The sequence below is a fragment of the Simochromis diagramma genome, unplaced genomic scaffold (genome assembly GCF_900408965.1).
Source record: "Simochromis diagramma unplaced genomic scaffold, fSimDia1.1 OVJJ01000091.1, whole genome shotgun sequence".
Lineage (NCBI taxonomy): Eukaryota > Metazoa > Chordata > Actinopteri > Cichliformes > Cichlidae > Simochromis > Simochromis diagramma.
Genome location: NW_024386901.1, coordinates 2397002 through 2411579, shown reverse-complemented (window position 1 = coordinate 2411579; position 14578 = coordinate 2397002). Strand labels below are relative to the sequence as shown.

Sequence of the window (14578 nt, the reverse complement as noted above, 5' to 3'; positions counted from 1 at the left end):
CATACCAGGAAGCACTTTTCGGTTTTCTTCGGTAAGCCTGTGGGAACTCCAGCCTCAGTTTCTTGCACTCAGCTAACAGGAGTGGCACATTGTGTGGTCTCTAAATTTACAGTCCATCTGCTTTTAGTTTTAATGCGCTGTGAGTTTAGTGATGCTTCTTGGTTTTAACGACTGGTTATTTAAGCCTTAATATCAGCTTACCATTCTCCTCTGGCCCCTGGCGTCAAGTTCTCCCAGAGAACTTCGGCTCACTGGATAATTTCTCTATTTTCAAAGCATCCCGTGTTAGCAGATTCTCAAATACTCAGACCAGCAACATTCGGAGCCACCTTTTATCCCCATTTGATGCTTCTTTGAAGTTCAGCAGGTCGTCTTGACTGTGTCTAAATGCCTAAATGCTGATTGGATGATGAGATATTTGCATTAACAAGCAGCTGAACAGGTGTACCTAATAAAGTGGCAAATGTTGACCTACCCAATTTTGATTGTGTAAAGCAGTAGTTCTCAAACTAGGCCTTGGAGACGCCGGGGGTCCAAAGCCCATGGCCATGAAGTTCACAAAATAATTTGCAATGAATATTAAAATTGTGCTGCATTATTAAAAACTGCATTTAGACCAAAAGGAATATTGATTACCCCGTCCCACCCCCACATTATCTTTTATGTATATTAAGAAAAACCTTTAGTAAGAAGTGCTCTTTCTCCAAAGTTCTAGTCCTAAAAGTTTATCTGATTTTAATATATAAATGAATCGTGTGGCCGTTTAAACTCACTTTGTGTACTCTGCACTTATTTATTTCATACATTTATTCACCTCATTGTTGGCTAGGAGATTGATTCTATTCAACTGGATAAAGGCAACACCGCCATCCCATAAACGCTGGGTGGAGGAGGTGATGGCACACCTCAAATTAGAACATCTCAGATTTACTATACAGGGCAACACCAAGAAATTCTTTAAGATCTGGCAGCCTATTATTTATTTCATACATTTGAGCTACAGTTGTTTAAACTGTAATCAGAGTAAACTTTTCAAAGTTGTGAAGTAAATCTCAAACTTCCACGGTCCTGTCTGTGTATTATTTCCAAGTGTTGACTCACGGTGGCACGATGACAATCTGGATGAAGCAGATGAAGAGAAAGACGAGGGAGGCGCAGGCCACATAAGCCCCAAACCTGGAGTCCACCTGTTTGGAGTACTGCAGGAGGGAAGGAGACAGCAGTTCAGTGACACAGACTTTTCTTACATTCTGTCCCTCTGACGGCATGAGGGGTGAAAAACATACAAAACAACCAACAAGATAAAAAAGTATGAAAAGTCTGACTCAATTATGTCTCTCCGGGTATTCTGGAACGAGTACGTCAACACCACAGACGCTTGTAGCAGAGCTGTACTCGAGTCAGACATAAATCACAAAAATGACGAGTTCACACTTGACATGGGTTTAACTAGTGTAAGCCTCAACTTTTATTTATTTCTCTAAATACTTCCTCTTCATTCGGAGAATCTGGGAACGGCTGACATTTAGCGCAGATGACATTTAACTCCGTCAAGATTTGAGGCTGCTTTGAAATCCCATTTGAAATTAGAAAGCAAGAGCTTGAAATACTCAAGCTTTGAACCAGTCAATAAAAAATTAGAAAAATAAAGACAACAAAATGTAAAAATATGACAAGAGTTTGAACAGTTGATTCTCACGAGCCTGCAGAGCACAGGCATAATTTGTTCATGCAGACGTAAATTCTGACTTAGACTTTCGTATGCGAGAACAATGGCTGAAAGACAGTGAGGTTTTCAAGTGAGTATTGATATTTCAAAGCTGAAAAGATTGTTTCGTGATGTTTGTTGAAGTTTAAAAAAGAAAAAAAAATTGGTTATTGGCGTTTTACAGCTGAAAAGAAAACCATATCCCGATATCAAAAAACTACTTACGATCCTTAAAAATGAAAGAAATCTTACCAACTGATCTGTGCCTGGCATGTGCAGCGGCTACTCAGCTGCTATCCTGCAAAAAGTTTATTTTACTGGATAAACTCTAAGTTGAAATACTCCTTCTGTATGGCCAAGAGAAACTTGTTTCTCCAAGCTTGGAGATATTGCTGTGCCTCAAAATCAAACTGTGGATCAACAGGATTTAAAGATTGTACACGAGCCTAAAGGCAGAAGTGGTCTGACAGACATGGAACCGGAGGCTCTCCAAAATTCCTTCAGATCTCGCTTTCACCGTACACGAAGCAAAAACTCTTTTTCCCTTTTTCCTCCCAAATTCCTTTTATAACAACCCAGCTGCAAACCTCTTCTCAGCCTGCCATTCACTGTCTGAAGCAGTTTCTCTTCTCCATTTAAACCCCTGCTTCCTCTCTTTCTGTGTTATACTTTGCTTTTGAGTGACTTCCCAGAGGGACCGAAAAAGAGAGAGCTTTTTGCACAAAGAAGATTGCTTGTCACGGCCAATTATCTTTTGCTATATTGGCAGTTGGACTTTGTGTGTCCGCGTGTGTGTGCGTCTAACCTTTTTCTCCAGGTCAGGCTCTCTAAAGGTGAGCAGGAATTTCTTGACGTGTTCCGAGCGCAGACGGTCGATGCTGCGCGCGTCGATGGCCCGGCCCAGAAACTCATCCACCTCGTCCTCTGGGTTTAGGTTTTCCTGTGTGTTTCTGAAAATAAAATGCCTGAATAAAACAAGAGGAGACTGATTGACATTTACATTTCATGCCGAGTCAACAAAGACTGTTTGGCTTTACTGCAGCTAAACTTTTTGATCCACTGCTTTCTTAAAGAACTTGTCTGAAAATCAAGCCAAAAGACTTTCTTAATAACTATTGACTAAACAGAAGTTTACTAAAACTGTTCGAGGGTCACCTTAACAACCCACTGTAACCTGAGGTGTAGCTGCAAATAGGAAATCATACACAGTGCTGCGATCTGATTTCTTAGGGGCTTTTTTTTGCATACATCATCAAATTAGTTTGATGATCAGAGATAAGCTTTTTTTTGAAAGTTGACTTCAATTCAATTCAAGGCCTGATTACTACAAGACCTGAAGAATTAAGAAATCCCTGTTTGACAAAGTGAGGCAGACTCAGAGATCTTAAAAAATGGCAACACAATCATGCCACAGTCTAAAGAAACTCAAGAACAGATAAGTAAGTGATTGTCATCCATCAGTCTGCAAAGGACTACAAGGCTATTTCAAAGGTTTGGGACTCAAGTGAACCACAGTGAGAGGCATTATTCAAAAAATGAGCAGTGTTGGGGAGTAACGGAATACATGTACCGCCGTTACGTATTTAAAATACAAAATATGAGTAACTGTATTCCGCTACAGTTACCGTTTATAAAGGTGGTATTCAGAATACAGTTACTTTGTTGAAATAAATGGATTACACAGCGGTACTTTCCTGTTTCATATTGTCGCGGGTCGGGACTGTTTGGGTTTTGTTTGACAGCTACGTTCTGTTGTTCCAGGCGGCAGCGTTACGGTTACCATGGTTACAGGGTGACGCTCTCTCTCTCTCTGTGACTGTGTGTTTCCTGGGTGAGAGAGCGCCTTTTTGTTGTTTTTGTTGTGCTAAGCTAAAAGGTAGAGTGTTACAGACATAGCCCTAAAGAATGTAGCATCATGGGCAGTGTAGTCACATTTCAGTGCTGCAGGGAGAATGGACTGCCATACCCGTTATGTGTCTGTGAGCGCGAGGAGGGAGAAAAAGGAGAGTGGAAAAGTAGTTATCGTAGCAGAAACGGGAGCTGGAAGCATGTAAATATAATAATAACCACTGTAGCCATGAAGAGTGCCTGACGAGCCCAGTTGTAAGTAAGCTATTAAGACTCGACTGTACGCTGTGTTCATGTTTTCCTCCAAAACAATAAGTTCCGTTGGAGCAGCCTTTCAACGCCTCTCTCTGTCTCTCGCTAGCAAAGTTGACCCAGACAACAAAGTAAAGCTATTTTTCGGCTACGAGCCCAACACCAGAGGTCCCTTTACTATGGTTCGGAGCCGCGGACCTTCAGTAATAGTAATAAATCACATTCATGTAGTTGTAAACAGCATGATAATATATTAAGTAATCCAAAGTATTCAGAGTACGTTACTCTCAATGAGTAACGTAACGGAATACGTTACAGAATACATTTTGGGGCATGTAATCTGTAATGGAATACATTTTAAAAGTAACCTTCCCAACACTGAAAATGAGAACATGGAAACAGTGGTGAAGCTTCCCAGGAGAGGCCAGCCTAACAAAATTACTCCAAGAGCACATAGGCAACTCATCCGAGAGCTCATTAAAGAACCCAGAACACCATGTTAAAAACATCTAAAGGTCAGAGTTCATGATTCACAATGACAAAGAGACAAGACAAAAATAGCACCCATGGGAGAGTCCCAAGAAGTAAACAGCTGCTGATCAAAATGGAAACAAAGACTCATCTCACATTTATCAAAAATCGTCTTGATGATCCCAAAGGCTTTTGGGAAAAGATTCTGTGGACTGATGAGAGAAAATTTGAACTTCTTGGAAGCTTTGAGTCCCATTACAGCCGGCATAAACCTAGGCCCAGTCAAAATCTGCACTTAAATCTGATTGAGATGCTTTGGCATAACCTTAAACAGGTCAATCATGCTCAAACTCTCCTGGCTGAATTAAAATAATTCTGCAAAGAAGAGTGAGCCAACATTCTTCCACAGCAGTATGAAAGACTCATTGCCAGTTATTGCAAATGCATGATTGCAGTTCTTGCTGCCAAGGCTGGCACAACCAGTTATTGGGTTTAAGCAGCAACTGCTTTTTCACGTATTGTCAGGTAGAGTTGGATAGCTTTTTTCCCTTAATAATTGAACTTATCATTTAAAAACTGTATTTTTTTTTATTTCTTTGGGTTATCTTTGTCCAATATTAACATTAAGTGTGAAAACGATGGAAGAAACTGAGAAGTCAGGGAGATTTTTCACACCTCTGACCTGAAAGATCACTGCAGCCCTCAAACTTGAACAGTCAGATGAGACAATTTGTCTAAAAACAATCACTAAATCTGCAAAACGCAGATTCACCTACATATAAAATGCATTTGACGGTTAGTCTGGAACACTGTGTTTGGATTTAACAATACCCAGAAGTTGAGCAATTGGAGGCAGAATTTTAGGAGTTGTTAAGTAGTTAATTGGAATATTTTGTGTAGACATGTCTAACTTTAAAGGTTTTGTCTTTAAACACTTGTCAGTTTCAGTGCTGTACTGTAGCTCTGATCGGTGGCATTTGAGGCCTCAACAAATCAGAAAGAAAGGATTGGTTTGTCTCTACAATGTCAAGTCTTAATATACGTTACATTCACTGATTTTAAGACAGATGGAAACAGATTTCCAAACTGAGCTGTGACATCGTATCCAGTGTAGCAGTTGACGAAAAACCCAGCATGTACTTCCTCTCGACTCTAAAAACCTGTCAGTCTGCATAAGAAGTAAGATCTGTGCTGTAGCCCGCGGCAGAGGCAGAGGCTTGGATGCTGCAGCTCAGAACAAACTCACATATACAGAACTATTTGGAGGAGAAGAGGAGGACAGCTTCTCCATAAACGACAGCTCCTCTTTGATCACTGAGAGCCTTTGGCTTAAATATCCCTTCCTCTGCCCTTTTTTTTTTTGTAAATCTTGGATGAAACAGTTGATACTGCAACACATTAAGAACATAAACTCTGTCCAGCAGCAAAAGACTCATGGAGAGAATCAGAATTTAGACACTAGCACTCATGCAGGTGGATTATACGACAACTGCAAGCATTCATCTGCTAGAAGTGATCCTGGAACACGTTTAACCTGCCCTCCAAGAAACGTTAGATGACTTATCGATCAATGATGCTTAAAACTGTGATTGCAACCACCAAGCTCTGATAAGTTCATATATTGATGGACGCTGGCACACTTTTTTATTATCTTAGCTGTGTACACAACACATATTCAAGCTACAGCTGCATGATAAAGGGTTAAAGTGCAAATGCAGACTCCTGCATTACCTCTTCCATACAAAACTGCCCTAATTTTCACTTTGAACCTCCAACATGTTGAAAACTGAACTGAGCCTGGTTCTTCCTATTACAAGGGAGTTTTTCCTTCCCACTGTCGCCTAGTACTTGCATACGGGATTGTTTGATTGTTAAGGTTATCTCTGTATTATTGTAGGGTCTTTACCTTACAATATAATATGCCTTAAGGTGACTGTTATGATTTGGCACTCTGGCAAAACCGAATTGAAAACCCCCCCGAAACATTTTAATTTAAACTGATCCTTTACCTGGACACTGACTCTCATACAAATCAAAGATCTTGCACATCATCTTATTATTATGCCATTTATTCTGACTTTCCAGTTAAAATGACCAGTGACAATCAAATTTGTGTTTCAAAGTGCTTCTTCTTCTCTTTCAGCTCATTTTCAGGATCATTGCCTATCGTCTTGGGCAAAGCAAGAACAAATCCTCTAAGGTGGCACACAGACAAAACAACAAGCACAATGAGTCACTACTCACTTGTCTTTGGGGTCTTCAAAGCCCTGCAAGAGAGAAAGGACAACAGGAAATAGGATTTTTAGAGCAGCGCGTGGTAAAGGTGTTTAATCTTTTCAAACCAGATTGGTTCTGCTTTCTTTTTCTTTACAGCTAAACGCTCTTTTAATACAACTCAGAACAATCACATCAACATATCTGGTGATTCACTCAATGAAAGCATTTTTAAAATGATAAAATGAATAACAAAGCAAAAACATCCAATGTTCTGCAATATTTAGAAGTTGTCATTCTACATTAAATATCTGTCATTCTGCAATGTTTGGACTAAACTGCTTGACGATCAGTGTATGCTCTGGCTGTTCTGACGGTGATTTAGAACAATTTTTTCAGAGACTTCATAGATAACAGCCCAAGCAATCTCCCAAGACATCTTCAGCTAATGAAAGGTACCTCAGCAACAACAACCCCCCATCACACACACACACACCCCACACCCACCCTTCGGACGAGTTATATCACTACAGTGGTTTAGATCCTTCCTGTGATTTTCGGGATTTATATACACCGCTTAGAGGCGGTTATTGCTTTGGTTGAACCTTGCCACAAATTATTTTAATTTTCTAATTTTCCTTTTCAAACTACATTAAGGAGCCTCAGCCTATCATCATTCCTCTGATTGAAGCTTGTTCAATTTAACTTCACAAATAATGAGCAACCGCAACGCTGCCATTAGACAGCTATTGGGGGCCTGATGACATAATAATTACCCTGAGCCAAATGAAAAATACGCTTACAGGGAAAGGTTCGCTGTGGCTGGAAACCAGCAGACACGGGGGGGAAAGAAAAAAATCACCCAGATCACTTCAGGTATGAACTGAATAAAAGACATTTGCATCTAACTCAGCTCAAGATTTGCACCGTTCACCCACTGTCAGCTCTATTCGGCGAGAAATGACGGCGAGAAATGACGGCTATGATTGACGTGAAATTAAACATTTTTGGTAGGTTTTGAGTTTTTCAGCAGAGATAAACCAACAGAATGAGCAAAATAAGAAAGATGTAAGAAGTGGAGGCTTTGTTGTCGAGCAGAGGTAAACAAGACGAGTTTCAAATGTTATTTTCACCCCTTTTTCAACTGAAATGCAAAGATAGAATATGTCTATAAACAAACAGATGCAAAGCACACAACTTTAACACTTTGGGTGAACTGTCCTGCAAAACGATACAGTGTGCTGTGTCATGGAAAAAAATGCAATATATTTTTTAAACTGTTTTTCATTATGAAGTCACATTACTCATATTTTGTTACTCAGTTTGTACTATGTTCAGATTGTCACTGTCATTAAACTATTTGGCCATATTACAGCATTACAGAATACCAGCTTGCAGATATTCAAATTGCTCTACCTCCCTCTTGTGGCAAAACACACAAATGACTATGCTGAAGAAATATTCAGCACAGCTAACCCCTGCATGAAAGTAAGGGGGGAAAAAAATCAAATAGGAAAAAGTGAAAGGTAAAAACGAAATTATTTGCATTCCTGCCTGCTCCACTGCTTCCTGTTTGCAAAAGCAAGAGGCTGAATGGGCAGCAGGAGTAGAAGTACATGTGTAAAATCCTGAATACCTCCAAAGTCCATTCTGTGTCTGACAGACATAACCAGGTTTCCTCCCGGTCATATAAAAACCCTCCCTCATGCTCTCTGTGCATATTTGATTCCTTATTCTTTACAGCTCTGTTTCAAAGCTCGCTCCAGAGCTTGCTGTGATTAATGAAGACTATGGAGATATGAAGATATGGGGTGAGAGAGTAATAGGCAGAAAGAAAACAGAGGCTGACAATGAAGGAAGGCAGAGCCGCAGCAAATAAAGTTGATGTCAAAGCGTTCGTGTTTCTGCAAACTTTTACAGGACTTTGGTGACACACTCATCTGATATTAGGAAAGAAAAACAACGCAGCTGCTGATGTGATGTCAGGACGAGTAATTGAACGTAGTCATCCAGGACGATGAGAGATAAGATGATTTTTGTTCTGAGCAGCCTTAGCTCTAAGTGCCAGAAGGATCCAATCAATGCAGCATTAATTTGATGTTGTTTCTTTTTTTATGTGCACACTTGTTGTAGCATTTATGCTACACAGAGCTCCAAGTCAGCTACAGAGCCCCCTGTGGGTCACATAAAAATACAGAAAGTAATACTTAACTGTGCAGACAGTTTTTTTTAATGAAAAGTAATTGTTTTAAAGCAGAACTGATGTTTCTTTCAAAATAAAAGCACACTGGTTAAAACGGTCAATGGGGAGTTTGCATGTTCTCTCTGTACCTGGCGAACTCTCCTGTGCATTGCCTCGGTCCAGATGCTGAACCCCAAGTTGTTTCCAATGCTTTGGTCAGAGTGGGATTGTTACAAAGAACTAAGATGTAGAAAAGGGTGTTTGTATATTCACGAGAGAGGTAAGCTTATTGTTCTGTCTGGCTGTACTCACAACCTGACATTACACTCATTTAGTAGACAGATCGATCCAAAATAACTTTTATAAAATGTGCTCAACCTACCTATAACATGACCTAAATATTATAAAATATGTGTATCTGTTTTCATTCTATATGTCTGACATCAACCATTAAAGTGGTATTCTTGTTTTTTAGTCGTGCATCTCTATAACACTGAGTTCAGTACTTCCTTATGTCCAGATTTTGATTTTCCTGCATTGGAAGTGAATAAAAATATCCCACTGAAAGCTAAAAGATTTGCAACAAACGGCAAACTACAACTGTAAAGCAGCCTTTCCATTACAAAAGTGCAGTTCATTGATGATGCCACGAGCTGAGCAGGACTTAATAGGATGAGAAAACTACAGAAGCAGAAAAAAAAGCTGTGCTTGCTGTTATCTTTTCTGTTGTGGTTATCAGATTGATTCATCTTGTTATGTGGAACTAAAAGAAAAGGCAGATCTCGTTCTCTCTCTGAGATGTTCCCAAGCATAGCAAGATATTACAAGAAAAAAATAAACCCGTTTTGCTTCTTGTGATCACGAGATACGTGCGGACAGCTTGGTAGCCGTGAAGACGACCTGGCTGTTTGATTCAGGGACTAAGTACGGGTTTGTTCTCCGGGGTGCTACAATTGATAGATTAGATCAACACCGAATTTTCTGTATTACAAAGGTGAGAAGGCTCAGCAAGAATAAAACACACGCTGCTACTTTTAAGTGGAGTAGAGATTAATCAGCCTGATGCACGTCAATAATAGGCTAATTATATGCATGGCCCATGAGGATAACAGCACAGGGAAGAAACAACCCTTTTCATTCCTCATGTCAATGAAATCATTAACTTGTTATTGCGGGAAAACCAGATTTGCTTTGCAAGATATTTAACCGCTTTTCACATGATAACATAATTACAAGCTGTTCTGATCTGATCTGAGAGAAAATTGCTCTTGATGTGAAAAAAATGATGGGATTCACCTTTTAATAGATACTTTTTGTGAATATTACCAATTTCAAAATAAAGCGTGTAGAACAGAATCCATTTCCCCAATATATAACAGCGCACATGTTGCCTGGACTTCATCGTCCTCTTTCCTGCCATAGATACAGTGAGAGGTGAGTGGATTGGGGATATAAGAAAAACAGGCATAGGTGCATCCATTCGCCAAGTGAGTCACTACATGCAGGCTCGGCTCAGCAGGAAGTGCAACGGTACGTAAATAACAATCAGTCTCGGTGAGGTTCCATCTCTCTGCCGTTGCTACATTTCCCACTTAACTGCGGCCGCCTACATGTTGCTGTTGTCCCCCTTGCACGAGTGCTCCTGAGAGCCTCTCGGATCCAGGGGTAAGGTGTGAGAGGCAAAGTGAGCTGCTGCTTACCAGGACTGCAGATCTCAGGATTATTGTATTAACAACAGGTTGGCTTCATCACCAAATGAGAGCCAAGATGTGATATTGGCAGGAGAGTCACCTGGCTTTAGCACTCCAACAACACCAAAAACAGCAGCACTACAAAGCAGACCATTAGAATGCTTTTAATCTATCGATAAACATTTGTTTAAAAAAATCTTGTCTTACCATCCTCTTCAAATCTTTGGAGATCTGGTTTCCACCTAAATGGTTGTAAAAGGGACGGTCGGTCCAGTGTCCACTGTTGTGGGTGACAGAGTTGGTCCTCTGCCGGTTCATTTTGGCAATCATGGCCTTTTCCTCTTTCTGTAAGACAGAAAAAGCAAAGACAGGTTTTAGAAATAAAATTTACACATACAAGTTCACACATTTTGCGAGAATTATATATAACATATATTAGGATTTATCACCTTTTATCAACTGCAAATTATATACTTGTGAATATCTCTTCTATCCAATAAGATAACGTTATCTCACAGTGCTGGCATGATTATCAGTCGTGCCAACACTGTCACCAAAACCTGCCATGAATGTTGCCTTAAGATGGAGTCATCTGCTACCAGTTTGTGAATGAAAGTGGTGAATCTGGGAATTCCATGCAATCGGTTTCTAAAAAAAAAAAAGCAATTAAATGGGACAAATCATCAAAAATCGAGCCTTGCTCCTGAATTAGGAAGTAGCTGTGTCAAGCTAAGCGCGTCCAGTGCTGAATGATTTTATTTGGTTGATGTAGGTTTGTTTGTCTGACACTATCTGAGGATGGGGGAACATAAAATAAACCCTCTTTTTACGGTATTCCCAGAGTATTTAAATGCAAAAATAAGCACACTCCTTGTGGAAAGCCTTCCTGTTACAGCTGCAACGGTTGGTCCACATCATATTTAAACCCTATGGATTAAGAAAGGAAAATATGAAGGCAGATGAGCAAATCCTTTTAGCAACGTTGAGTGTCACATGACGTTCTCTGTGTTTGGTCACAGTTGATTATTGGAATTGTTTTAGATTAGCCCTTGCTAACTCTGATACATTTATAACAATGCACATTATCCTTGTTAATAATAAACAAGTAAAATAAGAAAAAATAAAAGAAATGAACAGGGGACGTCAGCAAATTTGTAAGCAGATGATGATAAGGATGAAGGGCAGGGGAGGAAAAGAGAGCCTCATTTTTCATTATGGGTCTTTGTAGCATAATAGCCGCTACTTTGGTACAAAGAGGTGTGTGTGTGTGTGTGTGTGTGTGTGTGTGTGTGTGTGTGTGTGTGTGTGTGTGTGTGTGTGTGTGTGTGTGTATGTTGGAGTTCGAGCCAGGAGTGGTGGGATCATAATGTGAATGGCTTCACCGACAAAGATTTCATCCAAATATTTCAAATGTCGAGGGCCACTTTTAACTACGTCCGACAGCCAATTTCAACGAGACTCTCGTGGCAAGACATTCAGATGAGGCGGCTGATGTAACAGTTACATGACCTGGACTGACATCACACAGGAGACAAAACCATATTGTATTTGTGCACACATGGAAGTGGCCCAGGTCAAATATATATCAGAAAAATATCAGAGGGTAATCTTCTCCTAAATGCAGAAGAAGAAGTAAAAACATCCACCAAGTGTAAAACTGTTACACTGATGAAAAATATTCCTTTTCTCCTTCTGGTGTTGTGTTAAAAGCTGGTTTCCTGAGATGGTAATCTGTAGTCATTTTATTTCTTTTTACTTTTATTTCTAGATCTGCATCCTGGCTTTAGGATGTATTCACAAAAAAAAGAAAGAAAAGATAAAAGTAACCAAAATAATTAGACTGCACAATCTTCCTTCTGTCTCCCAGCAATGAGCAGCAAAATAAGAAGACAATATCACTTCACATGATATGCTATCTATAGTCGCAGCTTGTGATGATGCTGGAGGACAGACAGCTGATAAAAGTCTGGTCATAAACAAACTTGAGCTCACGCAGCGAAGCAGAGACGAGCTCACTCTTGGGTGAAACAGATTCCCGGTTTATAACACAGACGATAAAACGATCAGTTTTTCAGATTCTGTGATTTAGAGAAATGTCACATACGGTGATTCAGTGGAATGCTGGGATGTTACATTATACTTTTTCAACCTTGACAGACGTGTGCTGTTGACCCTCGACCTCATCTTTAAATCGTGTCAGGCTAATTTATTATATTATATAGGTCAACAATGGGTTTCCTTGAAATTTAAAATTATTATTGAAAAATTCTGCAGCTACTAAATGTCAAACAGGAGTAAAAAGACATAAGAGCCATAAGAATAAACAATAATGTGTCCCACTATAAGCCATAAATTACAGCTCACAGAGTTTCTTTTCTGCCCCCTCGTGTTTAATAATCAGTTAATGCCACTTTAAATCACTTTAATGTATTTTTGATGTATATAGTTGTACTATAAACAGTAATAAGTGAAATACCCTTTTCTGACTGCAGCCCACAATGAGGTAGGTTTCTATGTTGTGCTTCTTCAGGTAGGCATTTCTTTCTCCTCCTGTTCCCGGTTCCACATCATAGTCCCCATTCAGGTAATTCAGAGTGGCTTTAGTTATATGGATGCGCCTAAAATGAGAACCACACACACACACACACACACACACACACACACACACACACACACACACACACACATTGATTATTCAGACACTGTATATTCATATCTACAACTCTGTGGGCTGTTAAATATAACAGTTTTAGCAAAATTGGTTACAACTCTATTTGGCAAACCCAGCTTTTGTTGATAGTGGAAAATATAAAACATTAAATGTTTAAATTGAGATATTTTAAACGTGAAAAATATTAGCACATTTTTCATTAAACATCTCAAAATAAGTTGGAGCGGGGGAAACAAAAACGCTGAAAATGTAAGTGTTACTAAAAAGCAACAGCTGGTTATCAAAGAACATCTTCAGAGTTTCTCAGAAGTGAGGATGAGCAAAGCTTCAGCGATGTGCAATAAGTTGTAACCATGAAATCACTGCATGGGCTTAGGAGGCATTGTTACCCGTCCCGTTGATACATGCTTGCTAAAGTGTTTTTACGCAAAGAAGAAGCCACATATGAACATCCAGAAACACTGCTGTCTTCTCTTAAAAATGTACTGAGACGAAACGGAAAACTGTTCTGTGGTCGGGTGAATCAAAATTTGAAATTCTCTTAGGAAAACAGTGACACCACATCCTCTCGGCTAAAGAGGAGAGGAACCCTCCACCTTGTTATCAGCACTCAGTTCCAAATACTTAATCTCTGCCGGTAAAACTCCAGCTGGTCCTCCTCAGTTCCCAGACGGTTGTTAAAAGAAGAGGGGATGCTACACAGTGGTAAATTTCTTTTAGACGTTTTGCTCCTAACAAATGTTAAATGAACTAATACTTTGGCACATGCCACATTTTCTCAACATAAACAGGTTTATCACATTTGCAGATGATTCAATTATTTTTCTTCTTTAAGTTTTACACAACATCCCAACTTTTTTTAGAGTAGGGCAGTCTGAACTTGAATATCATTGGAGAGACATACCCTGCTTTGCCCCCAGCTTCCATCTGATTTGCTAGCGTGACATCGTTGGACCAGACATCAAACTGCCACTTCCTGAGCCCCAGCACCCCACAGTGCACTCTGCCACTGTGGATGCCCACTCGCATGTTGACGTTTACCCCAGTCACCTCCCGTACCAGCCTGCAAATAAAAACAGATAGCATTTTTAAGAGATAATTTACAAGTTAAGCTTTTTCGTCACCAGTGTGTTGATGTTAGGGTATCCCAGGGATCACCTTTTTTTCCAGTGCATCTTATATCTCTGCTTTTTCTTGCAAGCAACTTCCTGTTTCATCATTTTAATCCCTACATGCATACTGGATCGTTTTGACAGAGTTGTCCGTAAACTCATAAATGTCCATATATGTCATCCAACACTTTGGGAATCATAACTTTCATAAACGAATGCCTGCATAAAACTGAAATCAAGGTTACATGCTACGAAGAAAATGAAAATTATGTGATTTGGGTGAAATTGCTCTTTAACAGCAAATGTATTTAATTTTTCTGCAACAAGAAGGACAACCACAGACATTTAGCCTAATCCGAGGATTATTAATCTGACTCAACAATAATCATCTTAAAAACTGACAGAGAATATTTCTGACTGTGAAGTTGC

At 39.6% G+C, this 14578-nt stretch overlaps 1 protein-coding gene across 2 annotated transcripts in view; it reads right to left on the bottom strand.

Annotated features, from left to right (window-relative positions):
* adcy5 (adenylate cyclase 5) overlaps positions 1 to 14578 on the bottom strand; it is a 90687-nt gene that overhangs the window by 12783 nt on the left and 63326 nt on the right. Inside the window, exons 6-11 of one of the 2 annotated variants that reach the window (XM_040034784.1) lie at positions 13942 to 14100; positions 12843 to 12984; positions 10574 to 10711; positions 6524 to 6546; positions 2514 to 2673; positions 1102 to 1199 (exon numbers count right to left, since the gene is read on the bottom strand). In XM_040034784.1, coding sequence (XP_039890718.1) covers positions 1102 to 1199; positions 2514 to 2673; positions 6524 to 6546; positions 10574 to 10711; positions 12843 to 12984; positions 13942 to 14100 — 720 coding nt within the window. The remainder of the gene's footprint in view (positions 1 to 1101; positions 1200 to 2513; positions 2674 to 6523; positions 6547 to 10573; positions 10712 to 12842; positions 12985 to 13941; positions 14101 to 14578) is intronic. The other variant, XM_040034786.1, reaches the window with a different exon arrangement.